At 51.9% G+C, this 13,685-nt stretch overlaps 1 protein-coding gene across 3 annotated transcripts in view; it reads right to left on the reverse strand.

The window, feature by feature from the left end:
* Snx29 (sorting nexin 29) overlaps window positions 1-13,685 on the reverse strand; it is a 375,232-nt gene that overhangs the window by 32,634 nt on the left and 328,913 nt on the right. For all 3 annotated transcript variants that reach the window (XM_078024349.1, XM_078024351.1, XM_078024350.1), the window contains one exon: window positions 8,789-8,929. In XM_078024349.1, coding sequence (XP_077880475.1) covers window positions 8,789-8,929 — 141 coding nt within the window. The remainder of the gene's footprint in view (window positions 1-8,788; window positions 8,930-13,685) is intronic.

A 13,685-nucleotide genomic window follows, 5' to 3' on the forward strand; every position in this document is an offset into this window, starting at 1 on the left:
CAGGGTGTGAGGCCACCTATCTGCATGTAGGCCTGGAGGCCCACTGGACCTCAGTGTAGACACAAGGCCACCAAGACCCCAGCACCATGACAACCAGGTGAGATACAAAGAGAGGAGGACAAGGAAGGAAGGACCAGGCCTGGGTCCACCCGAGTTATCACAACTTTTAGAATAATGGAAGCCAAAGTAGGGCGGTGCCCTGTGGCTACAATCTGGGGGTCCCCATATGCCTGATGCCCTGCTGAACAGCTGGGCTGGGTCTTCACAAGAGCCACACTGGTAGCACCTTCACCCCGGGTGACGGCTCAGCATCACAGAGGCTGGGTGACTTGCTCAAGGTCAGACAGTCTGAATCAAGGCCAGTGAGGCTCCCTGGCCCAAATTATGAGCCTCTGGACCCCACAGCTTCTAAACACCATATGGTTCCTGAGCAAAGTGCCAAGGACAGGGGGGTTCTGACCCGGGATTCTGAACCCCAGGAACTGGGACCAGGGAAATAACTCAATGGCTGCAATCTCAGGCACCAAAAATATTGTTTTCCAGCATGCTCAAGATGAACCAAGATTGCCCTACACAGCCCTCAGATATTAATGGGTCCACTGGAGGGGAAGGGAGCAATTATTCTCAATTACTCAAGGAGAGAGTGAGAGCTGAGAAGCACTCTTCTGTGTGGTGAGTTCAATCACTTGTCCAGAACTATGAGGAGAAACAGATGGAGCACAGGATACGTGTGTGGAGAAGGCCCTCAGAGCTGGAGGGAGCGATGCAGTAATGCCATTCCCATCATCGACAGCCCCAGAAATATTGTGGGCAACACGGAATGCCCAGCAGAGAGAGAAGTGTCTTGTAATCACGTCAATTACAAAACCAATGGGTTCCACGTAGAAACAGGCTCTCAAGCTCAGCCAGAGGTGCAAGAAGTGGGGGGAATGGCCAACGATGGCCGGTTCATTGGGAGGCCTAGATCCCACGTGTGTCCAGCAAGCCCTCCTTGTCACCAGCCATGGCTAATGCAGGGACCTCAGGGAACCTCCTGTGGTCTGACAGCTCCACGGGAGAACTGAGCAGCTACCCATGACAGCACCCTGAAGTCCCAGGAAGGAAGGCGGCTGGGAGAAAGGACCAGAAAATCAAAGCCAATGCCACACACCGATTTCTACACAGCCTGCTGTTTGCTCCGTGCCTCCTGCACCCCAGGCACTCTGACAGGTTCTGAGACAGAAACTCAGGGGGCCAGGCTCTGCCCCTCAACTCCATGGTGTCACTGGGGAGGGAGAACTTCAGGACTTTCAAAGTCTGTGACATAGGACGGCCAAGAGGATGCTCTTGAGCTCGAGCTCCCTGTGCGCTGCACACAGAAGACATGGGGACAGAGTGGCAGATCCATGTCCAGCGGCTGGTTCTGGGCTTGCTCTTTATAAATGGCCACGATTTGTATTGGGTTTTAATTTGATATTACAGAAAGTCTCCCCAGGAAATCCACTTACTAAATCCACACGCACAAGCCAGACCTGAGCCCCGCAGTGCCTCTCCCGAGATGCTCTCTGGCCAGATGACTTGGGCAACACTTTCAGAGGCGTTTACTGCATTAAAGAGAAATCCAGATGTGGCCGTAGAAGGAGCCCAGCGTCTCCTCTTCTTGCTTTGTATGTTAAGCACCAGGACGAGGTGCACAGTGGCTGGCAGAGTTTCAAATAAAGCACAAGCTTCTGAGTATGGCTTGATTCCATCAGAAAACCTGTGGTTCTGGGTGGTGACTGGGTTCCTGTCTTCCCTGTGTGTGTGGCAGACACCAAGTCCTCCTGACCCAATTCTGCTTCCCACTGGGGGTCTGACCTTGACCTCCCACAGGCAGTAGGCCCTGCACCCTTTCTGCGCCACCTCGACTGCAGCAAGCCTTTCCTCCAACTGCCATGGCACCCCGGGAGGCTGATCCGCTTGCCATTCTCCCTGTGAGGCCCCAACTTCCAGAGCGGATACCAGGCTCGACTCGCCAGTCTCTTCTGGCCCGGCGTCACGCCTCAGCTCTGGGCACATTCACCAAGGGCAAGACTGGTCGGCCACGGTGTCCTGTGAGTGCCCGCTGACTCCCACCTCTGAACCCTGCTCACGGGCCTGCGGCATCTCAGAGGAGCGCAGAGCAGCCTTCCACAGCTCAGCGCACACCCGTGGCTCCTCCACCGCGCATGGTGGTGTGTGTTTTTAATGAGGATTTTAATGCATAATTTCTCCAACAAGTTGAATTATCTCAGCTCCCGGGAAAGCGATTTGCCTCGCCTTAATGCCAGATGAACTTCAGAGACTGAATCTATTATCCGAGGAGGCAATGACAGTCTCTCAACACTCATTTGCTCACTGAGCAGTAATGGAGGCTTTCAGTAACATCGCCCAAAAAGTGAGCCCTCCACCCATGCCTGCAAAGACCCCTTGGGCCCCGAGGCCTTCAGGGCCACCTTCCCATCTCCAGAGCTTGCCTGCCTCTCACCCATCCTGCAAAAACGCCCAGCCAAACGCAGAGCGGAGCAACCTCCGGGTCACGCTCTAAGTTTTCTGCCCACTTTTGGAATTCAAATTTTTGGAACCGTGAGATCCAGTCAAGTGAAGAGAAAACACGTAGCAAAAATTTTCATTCCATTTCTGTTTGTTTATTCATTAATTCAGGCCATGGGGGATCTCATTATGTCAGATACTCTGCAAGGAGCAGGGACAGGGCAGTGCCCAGAACAGACCCAGGCCCCGTTTCATGGGCCCTACACCAGAGCAGAGAAACAGAAAACAATTGAGTACGTGAAGAAGTCACTTCAAATAGTGGTGCATGCTGGGAAGAAGACCACGCACGGCAGGGGTATGGGTGGGTGAGAGACGCTGGGGCAGCACAGGCACTGAGGCTTGGAAGGCCTCCCTCTGGAGCAGGAATCTGAGCCAGAGCTGAAGAACCAAACGAGCTCTCCTTGCAGAGGTCTAGAAAAGGCCCTTCCAGGCAGAGGTATCCCCAGGTGCAAAGGCCCTGAGGCAGGAACCATGTGAAGTCCTAGGAGGGTGGTGTGGTAAGTGGAGAGGGAGAGGTGGGCATGAGAGGAGGTGGCAGAGCAAGGCAGGGTACATTTCAAGGACCCTCAAAAGCACACTAAGGAATCCCCACTGTAAGTACCATGGGTGCTGGTGGAGGGTTTTATCGTACAGGGACACAATCTGATTTATGTTGTACAACTTCACTTTGGCTACAGGATAGAAAGTCGATTATCAGAAGGCAAGTGGAAAAGGGCAGCCACCGTGGGGCCAGCACCAGAGACGACAGCGGCTTGGGTTACACTAATCCAAGCAGGGTTTAGGGAGGCAGGTAAACTAAGACTTTCTTTGGAGAGTCATGCTCCCTGGGGATGGTGACAGCCAACCATGGAGATTCTGATTCTCACTAAACAAAGACATTGAAGGACCTCAGAAGATGGAAAGACAACATCCTACGTTTTTAGAGAGGCAGAATTAATATTGTCAAAATGGCCATGCCAACAAAAAAGCACTGTACAGAGTTAATGCAGTTCCTATTAAATTCTAATGACGTTTTTCATAGAAATAGAAAAGTAGTCATGAAATTCATTCAGAAAAATAAGAGACACAGGATAGCCAAAGCAATTCTTAGAAAAGCAAAGCAGAAGGCGTCACAATTCCAGACCTTAAATTATACCACAAAGCTATAGTAACAAAAACAGCATGGTATTGGCACCAAAACAGACATAGTACAGAATAGAAGACACAGAGACAAATCCACATAAATACAGTTATCTCATATTAGACAAAGGCGCTATAAACATACATGGGAGAAAAGATAGCCTCTTCAACAAATAATGCTGGGAAAACTGGGAATCCATAGGTAGCAGAATGAAATTAGACCCCTATCTCTCACCCTGCACAAAACTCAACTCAAAGTGCATCAAGGACCTAGGCATTAGACCAGAGACCCTGCATTGACTAGGAAAAAAGTAGGCCCAACTCTCTATCTTGTTGGCTTAGGAGCAGACTCCTCAACAAGACTCCTAAAGTGTAAGAAGTAAACTTAAGAATCCATAAATGGGGGCCACAATTGTAGCTCAGTGACGAGCACTTGCCTAGCACACGTGAGGCACTGGGTTCCATCCTTAGCACCACATAAAAATAGATAAAGGTATAAAAAATACAATAACACATTTTAAAAATGAATCAATAAATAGCTAAAAAACTACTTCACAGCAAAGGAAATAAGAACGTGAAGAGAGAGCCTACAGAATGGGAGAAATCTTTGCCACCTGCACCTCAGATAGAGCATTAATCTCCAGGATATATAAAGAACTCAAAAAACTTAACACCAAAACCCCAAATAACCCAGTCACTAAACAGGCAAAGGAACTGAACAGGCACTTCACAGAAGAAATATTACTGGTCAACAAATATATGAAAAAATGTTCAATATCTCTAGTAATTAGAGAAATTCAAATTAAAACTACACTGAGATTCCATCTTACTCTAGTCAGAATGGCAATTATCAAGAATGCAAGTAACAATAAATATTGGTGAGGATGTGGAGAGAAAGGTACACTCACATACTGCTGGTGGGACTGCAAATTGGCACAACCACTCTGGTAAACAGCACGGAGATTCCTCAGAAAACTGGGAACTGAACCACCAGTTGACCCAGCTATCCCACTCCGTGGGGAGCAGAGCTCCCAGCTCCCATGAACGTGGAACATGAGCCAGAACACTCCTTTGTCTGTTTAGGTCACCAAGATCCTGGAACTGTGTGTTACCTCAGCCTTCCAAAGCCTGTCCTGACCCACAGAGGTGCCACATCTGTGACGAGAGTTAACTGGCTCTCCATTGTGGCTTAGCTACGAGGAATGGACCTGGTGGAGTGGTGGACTGACAGGTCAGCTACTTTAACCTGGGTGGGGTGTCAGGCGTCCCAGGACACGGATCCCTCTAGGAGGCTCTGAGGATCTGTGCATCCACGTTAACCACATGCCTGCTATGCGCAACAGGAATTCTTTGATAAAGACAAATGCTGAGTCCCGAACTATACCGTGCACTCATTTTATCAATTAAAAATGGGTTCAAATTGGGGTCCAGATGACATTTTAATTCTGAGACCTGCAGACAGTCACCAGTGATGGCATTACGGGGGAAATAACAGAAAGCCAAGCTACAAGGATATTTATCTGACCTGGAAAAAAGGCCAACTGCTCAACATTTACCTGACTAATGCTCAGGTCTCTGGATTCCGGAGTCTGTTAACAGGCCACGGCTCAGGGTACCGCAGCACGCAAGCTCCAGCTCACCCACAATCCATCCACCCACTGGCTTTGGTGTGCACCCCAGTGCTCCATGCAGACCATGGAGTCACCCTGAAGCTGTCCAGTCAAGGGGAAGATTCTGATGCGGCTGTATTTTCTGGGCCAGTTTAGAATCAAAGCACTCCAGAAATCGTGCCCTCAGGGTCTCAGGCCCAGACGGGGCTGCCCGAGTCTGACCTTAACCGAGTTCATCCGTGGCCTCTGCTGGGCCTTAAATGTCCTGCACCCGACTTAGTCCTCCTGACAACGGGAAGAATTGCTCAGACGTCCTGGGCAACAGCCCAAGTGGACTAAAGGGAAGGGGGTACATCTTAGCCCAGAGGCAGAGGAAGAGGGGTCACAGCACAATCACTGTCCAACCAGCCAGTGACAAGTTAAAGGGCAGCACAGGCTGGAGAGGACCCCCTGTCCCGGGGGAACAGGGCAGTCCATCTGGTCACTAGCCAGGCAGGGCACTTGCACAGGCCGTCATCACTGGGCCAGGGCCAACCTGCCTCCCTGAGTGCGGACATTTGCTGATCAAGTTACTGGGGCACAAGCAGCCACTGCTCCAGTGACACCGGATTCACAGAGGAAAGCCCACTGCTACTGGCACTCAGTCCCAGGACCTGCAGGGACGAGTCCCCCCTGGTCTGGAGGTAAGGGAGGGTGGAGGGAGGCAGGAGGCCCTGGATGGCCCTCTGCAAAGGGAACCTGCTCAACGGCCCCATGCAGACAGGACGGGCCCAGCGCTCCATGCCTTCTTCCTAGGTCACTCAACGCCAGGAGCGCCCTCCGCTCTCCAGGCCTGAGCTCAGTCCCCACCCTGTGCTCTCAGGGCTGGTGTTCATGTTGGACTTGTTTCATCTTAAACAAGGTTTGTGTAACTGCAGGACTCGGGGAGGTGCAGGGTCAGAAGGGAGGTGCATCTAGCTCGAGGGCGTGTGGCAGGCTGAAGGGTGCCCCAGGCCGTCTCCATCCTCAACCCCGTCACATTCCCTGGCAACAGGGACTTAGCAGCCATGACTCAAAGAAGGGACCTGAGATGGGAGGTGAGCTGGAGGGGCTCACTGCCATCAAAAGGAGGCGAGAAGCAGAGGTGACAACAAGGACACAGGCAGAGGTCACAGTGACATGACTGCAGTCCTGGAAGACAGAAGAGGGCCACGAGCCAAAACTGTAGAACAGCCAGACTCTCTCCTGGGGCCTCAGAAGGAACCCCCCCTACCAACACTGCAATTTTAGCCCCATCAGACCGATTCTGGACTTGTGACCTCTGTGACTGTAAGATGAATTTGTTCCTTCAGGCCCCTGTGTTTGTTATTTGTTATAGCAGCAATAGGAAGCTCATACACGACCCTAGATCCTCCACTGTCTGAATCCCCTCAGTGCAGCCTTGTGCTGGATGGAGGTGCCTCAGCCAGATGCAGACAGGGTACGCTCAATGAGGAGGGTGTCAGGTAAGACCTTTGCTAAATGAGAAAATCTTACGATGATAATGTGCTATGTAGGCTGACTTCTGTTTTATGACATTTTTAGGCATTCTGGATGGGTCCCAAGCTTTGTATGAACCTACAAGTCATTAGGTTAAATCAATATGTAATTTTCCGTCCTCTTTTCAAAAGAATTATTGTACTCCTTGCTACGAACAAGTTTTGTACGTGTTTGGGTTCAGTTCCACTGTTTGTTCTTCACCAGAAAATTGAAGCATAGATTTATTCTCAACCTGAGAGAATCTGCTTTAAAAACCATTCCTGCTGAAACCCAGCAGACCTCTAGGGGGTCAGATTCCTAGCATTTTAACCCAGAGATCCATGCCCAAGTCGATGAATCAGCCAGTGACAGAGGCTGTCCCTGTGGAATTCCAAGGGCAGGCAGTGGGTCAAACTCTTGCTATATGACAGACGTCCGAGGAAATCCTGCCAAGGTCCCCCTGGAGAGAGACGTGGGAAATCCACTCGGACCTGGCCCCTGTTTTGCCCATGGGACAGGACAGTGGTCTCCGGCTGCGTCCCACTGCCCCCGGCATCAGCATTGCTGCAGGCTGGTTAAGCCACACTGCAGGTCTCAGCCCTGGAGCTGGGGATCAGCAGGTCTGAGGTGGAGCCCGAGAACCTGCAATTTTAGCTGGGGGTGTAGCTTAGTGGCAGCCTGGTGTGTGCAAAACCCTGTTTGATTCCCAGCATCACAAAAAGGAAGAAAAGAATATGCATGTCATCACGTCTGCCAAGCCCCAGGGGATGCTGATGGGCCAGGTGGAGGCCACTGCCGCAGTCTGGCTGGGCCCAAATCACGAGCCACTCAAGCAGGAACAAACTTTATTTCCGAACTCCCGCAAACGCCACCCACGTGGCTTTCTCCGGGACACACCACACACCAACCGGAACTCCCTCCACCGGAACTTCACCCACCCAGGCGAACTCTCCAGGAATCCCCGCGAGAACTCGACGGGAACTCCGCGAGAACTCAAAAGTACTGGCAAAATGCTAGGCGCCATCCCAACTCGGCTGTGGCTCTCAGCAGGCCACACCTGAAGACCCACCACTGTCCCCCAGGGATCAGGCTCATACAGTCTCAGCTCCTTTCCTGAGGAGGCTCATGGCTCCACCTCATGGGATCGGACTGCCCCTGCCCTGCCACCTAATGCGCTGACCTGCTGCCTGAGCCCCGCTCCCCAGCTCAGCCGTGGACCAGAGCATCCAGAGAGCCCCCGACCCCTCAAGGCCCAGGCCTCGCTCCAGAGCAGTGAAATCAGAATGGGCCGGGAGGCGGGGGGCAGTGGATCCCAAGGCTCCAGGTGGCCCAAGTGCAGCCAAGCAAACAGGCGGGTGGGCAAGGAGCTGCTGCTGCAGCAGATCATGAATAGGCTTCCACGCCAGACCCAGCCCATGCTGTCCTGTCCAGTGCTGGCCCCTCATACGGTGACAAGAAGAGGTGCTCAAGAGCTGCCTGCTCGACCAGGGTATACCCCTCTACCAGTGGGGCTGTGGGTGCACCTCCCCTCAGGGCACTGGGACCAACCCCTGGAGCAAGCCAGGTCACATGCATCACTGTCCTCTTGATGGGGTGACCCTACGATAAAGAAAGCCCCCAAGCAAGTGCTCGCCCCGTGGCGCAGCCAGGTGAATAGCGCAGCTGCGGATGCAAATGAGAAAGGCCACTGTCCAGGACAGCGCCCTGTAAACTGGACCCACAGGCCAACCCCAGCTGCCACCTGGGCATCCGCACTGTCCAGAGTGTCCCTGCCACCGTGGCGGGTAGGGGGCCTGTGGCAGAAACATGTGGTCACAGAGCCAAAGCGTCTGCACTTGGCCCTTCCTGGAGCTGTTGCTGCCCCCGCCCTGGGAGGGACAGCAGTGGCTACCTAGGGTGGCCAGAGCCAGGTGACTATTTTCTCTTTTCTATTTTTTCTTATTTTGGCCAACTTTCTTTAGAAAGCATGTTTTCGGGCAGCGGGAGGGTGGCTGGCCCTGTGTGGGACGTACCTTGTTCCCGATGGCCTTCTTGGGTGGGAAGCTGTAGGCCCGCACCTGGGGGAACCTGCTCTGCAGCTTGTGGTGCAGGCTCCGGAACTCCGTGTATCTCCGGTAGACGTTCCACTCGTCGTCCTTTATCCGGATGTAGACCTGCCAAGGAAAGCAAGACGAGACATGGACTCCTCGCTCTCACTACGCTCTGCACCAGGGGCAGGGTTTCACAGCACGCCACCCAGGAAAACCAGCTCTGCGAGAGCAGGGCCAAGTCTGTGTCACCTCCATGGGGTGCCACGCGCATGCCACAGAGCAGGGTCTCGGTGGCACTGGCTGAACAATCAGGCACATGAAAGACAGGCAAAGACATCACACTGTGTGCCATTTCCCCAACGGCAGCAGAGACCACAGTGCACTTAGCAGCAGACACTTCCTCATTGTCCCGTGGGTGCTGCTGCACCAACAGGCTGCTGGGAACAGCGAGGCCACCTCACTGGCCACCTTCTTCCCATCCGCACAACCAAGCTGAGAGCAGCAGGTCACCCAGCAACTGGAGGGGCCATGCAGACCTCCGCAGGGAGGAGCTGGGCTTGGATTTGGGATTGACACCAGAGTCGAGATCTGCTCGACAGCTCGGAGGAAAGGTCACCTCCAGATGGGATGAGCACCCCAGGACATAAAACTTCCTTATTTTAATTAAATTGTGACTTCCCAGTGAAAGCTGTGGGGGCACCAATGCAAGGGCTCCTTCATCAGCATTGATTGGCCCCAGCATCTCCCAGGGACACATGGCAACCACATCCCAGAGAGCAACGCACTAAGAAATTACCTGAGTCGAAACAGGCCAGGGAGTAAAATCCCCAGTGAGAAATGGCTGTTGTCATTTGCAACCAGTGGATGTCAATACACGTGTTAGGAACATCTTTAACCATAAAAATAGACATCTCTGATGTGAGTGATGAATTCTGCCTCTAGGTGAAACCACCTGTGAACCCCAAATGTGGACAACATGTCCTTGAACATCAGTCAGGGTCTCTTACAATATATCCCTGGGAACACGGGCAAGGAAAGTGTGTGCCAAAAACTTCAATTAACGGGTAGAAGTTTCCAGTGGAATTAGATGGAGAAACAGGAGGCCTATCAAGTTACAGAAGTCCCCAAGCTAAGAGAGACAGTAAACATACTGGTGACAGACACCAAGTGCTCTCGACTGGCCTGAGGGATCTAATTCAACGTGATGAAATTCTACAGATCAACATGGGGTCCTATCACCACAGGAGGGCGCAGCACAGCAGAGACCTGGGGAACAGAGGAGGGCTCGGTGCTCCAGCTAAATGCACCAGGAGGAGGGCCACCAGGAAAAGCCCACGTGACCTGTGTCCTCATTAAAAGACATGAACTTCCAGAATAGAGGAGTTGATGGCTCGGCTCCATTCTAAATCACCAGTCCTACTTGATGGGTTTGCTTGCCACCTATTATGAGATGATCTTTGTTCAGAAAGGCCCAGATCACATGCCACTCAAACTGTGGTCCCTGGACCAGCAGCACTGGCATCAATGGGAAGATGTCAAAAATGCAGAATCTTGGGCTCCACCCCAGACAAACTGACTCAAGACCTGCACTTCAACAGGAACTCCCAGTGGATCATTCACACTTTGAACACTTTGAGAGGCACTAGGCCCGAGAAGGTGATATTCAAATAATCAGAAGAAAGATGGCGACCAGGAGGATGACAACACCCAGGAACCGGGGAAGCAGGTGAGCTCTCCCAATCCCTGGAAAGGCTGCCACGGCAAAGAGGAGAGACCCGCTAAACGTGTCCAGGGGGTTTCAGGAAACAGACTTTCAGCAGGTGGAGAAGACAAGACCAATTTTAGGAGGAAGGAATTTCTAGCAGCCAAAGCTGCCCGAAGGGAAAAGGTATGTGTTAAAGGTTTCTTGTCTTGGTTGTGCACACAGTGGATGGCGACTGGCGGGATGGATATTCTATTTATATACTGAGCCCCAAAAGCACCTGGAAGGCTAGGTTAGTTATTGAGATCTGGACCTGAGATTTCCTCAATCCACAAGTGACATATAAATCAGTTAAATAAACCCAGAAGAGCTCAAGGGACTTTAGTGCATTACTCTCGAGTGACAGCAAGTGCCAGTTACCCATCTAGTACCCACTTCCCCCTGATGTTCTTGGGGATAGCAATGTATTCAGCTAAAAAAAGAGAAAAAAACTTTCAAACTAATTTTTTTTTTTATGTCTCCCTTACAGGTAAGAGTGGCTAATGAACTAAGAGCAAAAATCAGTGGGAGCTTCTAAGCTATATAAGAAAGTTCTCTAGAGAGATCTGTCTCAGCTACCAAGTATCATTTTGCTGTTCTATCTTTTTTTTCCCTCAAACACAGATGTGATGACTGGTACTCCAGGAGCCATCTTGTGATCATGAGGTGATCTTGAGAAACAGGAAGGACTCTGGGTCTCTGAGGAGAGTCATCCCACCAATTATTAATTAATCAAAATAAAAAATTTTAAAGATTTTTTTTAGTTGTCGATGGACCTTTATTTTACTTATATGTAGTGCTGAGAATCGAACCCAGTGCTTCACACATGCCAGGCAATTGCTTTTCCACTGAGCCACAACCCCAGTGCCACTCCCGAAATTTGTTTCAACAACAGAGAAATAGTCCTTAATTGTTCAGGCTAATGTCTTAGGGGTCTTTGTACTAACAGCTGAATGCAATTCTGATCTGATACGTTTTTAAAGAGACCATATCAGCTTGGGTATATTCTTATAGAAGCCCAAACACCCCCTAGAGTGTGAAAAATTCACACTTGTTGGATCATCACACATAGCGCAAATTATTCAGATCAGAGTAAGCAAACTATGGTTCACAGGCCAAGTGCAGTCACGTCCACTTGTCTGCCTGCCGCCTATAGCTGCTTTGAAACTGCAGTGGGGCCTGGGTGGCTGCCCAGAGACCACACAGCTGGCAACGCTCCAACCATTTACTTTCTGGCTTTTCCAAGAAAGTTTGATTACTTCTGGTCTAGCTGTTCAGGAAGTCCTCATTATGGTTATTTCTCCTCAAATCCATTCAAAATCCAGTGTGGAGAGGGTAGGCCCTTTCCAAACCTCACCACCGAGACCCAGGGATACCCCGTGTACAGGGGCTTCCTGGGTGATCCCAATGAGTGGTCCCTTGGGGAGGCCCTGATGTAAGGCCCCGGCTCAGGTGTGGGATGGATGAGCCCGTCACCTCCCTGCCCGTCACCTCCTTGTCTGTACAGGAGCAGGAAGCAGCACCTCCCTCTGCAGTGGTTTGAGGACCATGCAGGTCTACAGGTGACGCAGCTGTGCCTGGGGTCATGCAGACCCCTTTGCAGACGAGCTGGCAGTGAGGAGGCTGAGGCCCAGGGCTGGACTTGGTTAGCCTAGCTGAACCAAAGGGCATGCCCAGGCCCGACAGCACCAGGGCATGCGGCTTCCTCATGTCAGGCTGTGACTCTAGCAAGGACACTCGGGTGGCAAATCAGGAGCACGAGTCCACCAGCCCTCTCCAGGCCCTCGCACCTGACAGGGACTCAGAGCAACTACCGTGCGCGGGGACCAAGCAGTGGGACGAATGGATGCAGGGTCACCTGCAAGGATGGGAGCTACTGTGATCTTCGAATGGTGGATGCCAACCCACACCTTGGAGCCTCCCAAGCACAACGGTAAACATGGCCCTTGATGTGTGTGGTAAACTCTGCTGGCATTTTTCATTTTTCATAAGGTGCATTTAAGAGCCAGCTGTTCACTGCCCTGCTGCCCGCTGGGCCCTCCCAGGGACACTCCTCTGCTGCCCACGTCCCTCCTTCCTCTCCTACTCACACACCACTCCTGGGTCTGCATGTTTCGTTTTTAGGATGACACCACCCAAGTCTGGCGCTTTGCTGACTGCCCATACGTGTCTGCACCAGGATCTGTCCTGTAACCTGCTCCTCCTTCCCCAGAGCCTGGTCCCTCCCAGGCAGACCCCCAGATGTTGACCCCAGATGCACATCAACTTAGACCAGTTCTGTTCTCGCCCTCCACATCCAAGGACCCAAAGACGGGCCTGCTGCTTCCACCTCTGAGCCCCTCCAGAGTCTCCCACTCTCTGGACCACGCCCAACCTCCAGCTGTCCTCTGGACTCCCACGTTGCCCTCCAGGCCCTGCGCATGTCCCCTGCTCAGACTCCTTCAAGCACTCTCCGTGAGGGATGGTCCTGCTGGTGGCAAGCCTCGGGGAGAGTGCACACAGCTTCTGTGGGCTTGGAAGATTCTGGCACCACCTCATCTCATTTTGGCCCCGCCTCTTGCTTTGGCAAACCTAGATGGTGCCAAGTGGCCTGCATTTCCTATAAGACTCTTTGATTTCTTTTTTTTTTTTTTTTTTACTGGGATTATAAGCCAGGGGGGCTTAGCTACTGAGTAACATCTGCAGCCCTTTTTTTAATGTTTTGAGACAGGGCCTTGCCTAGCTGCTGAGGCTGGTTTCAAACTTGCAATCCTCCTGCCTTAGCTTCCCTGAGTTGCAGGGATTGCAGGCATGAGCCACCACACCTGGCTAATGTCTTAAATTCTTGAAATGTCTTTAAAACCAGAACGATGCCTAACTTGCCTGCATTTCTGTTGAACATCCTATGAGATGCTCGGGTCAGATCAACTATCCTGGAGACGGCAGTGCTTGGCCTTCCAAGCTCCTCCTAGGTGCATCCCCTCTATGGGGACAGCAGATGTTCAAGGACTCTGAATTTCAGTCATCTGGCACTAGAAAGGACCTTGGAGACTGCGTAACAGGGCTGGTGTGACAAACATCCCCATCCACCCCATGCTGTCCACTTGAGAAGGGTGCCAAGGTGGGTTTGGGTGGTGCTGCCACCTGGACTCAGGAGAA

This window comes from Ictidomys tridecemlineatus, chromosome 10, assembly GCF_052094955.1.
Source record: "Ictidomys tridecemlineatus isolate mIctTri1 chromosome 10, mIctTri1.hap1, whole genome shotgun sequence".
NCBI classification, from domain to species: domain Eukaryota; kingdom Metazoa; phylum Chordata; class Mammalia; order Rodentia; family Sciuridae; genus Ictidomys; species Ictidomys tridecemlineatus.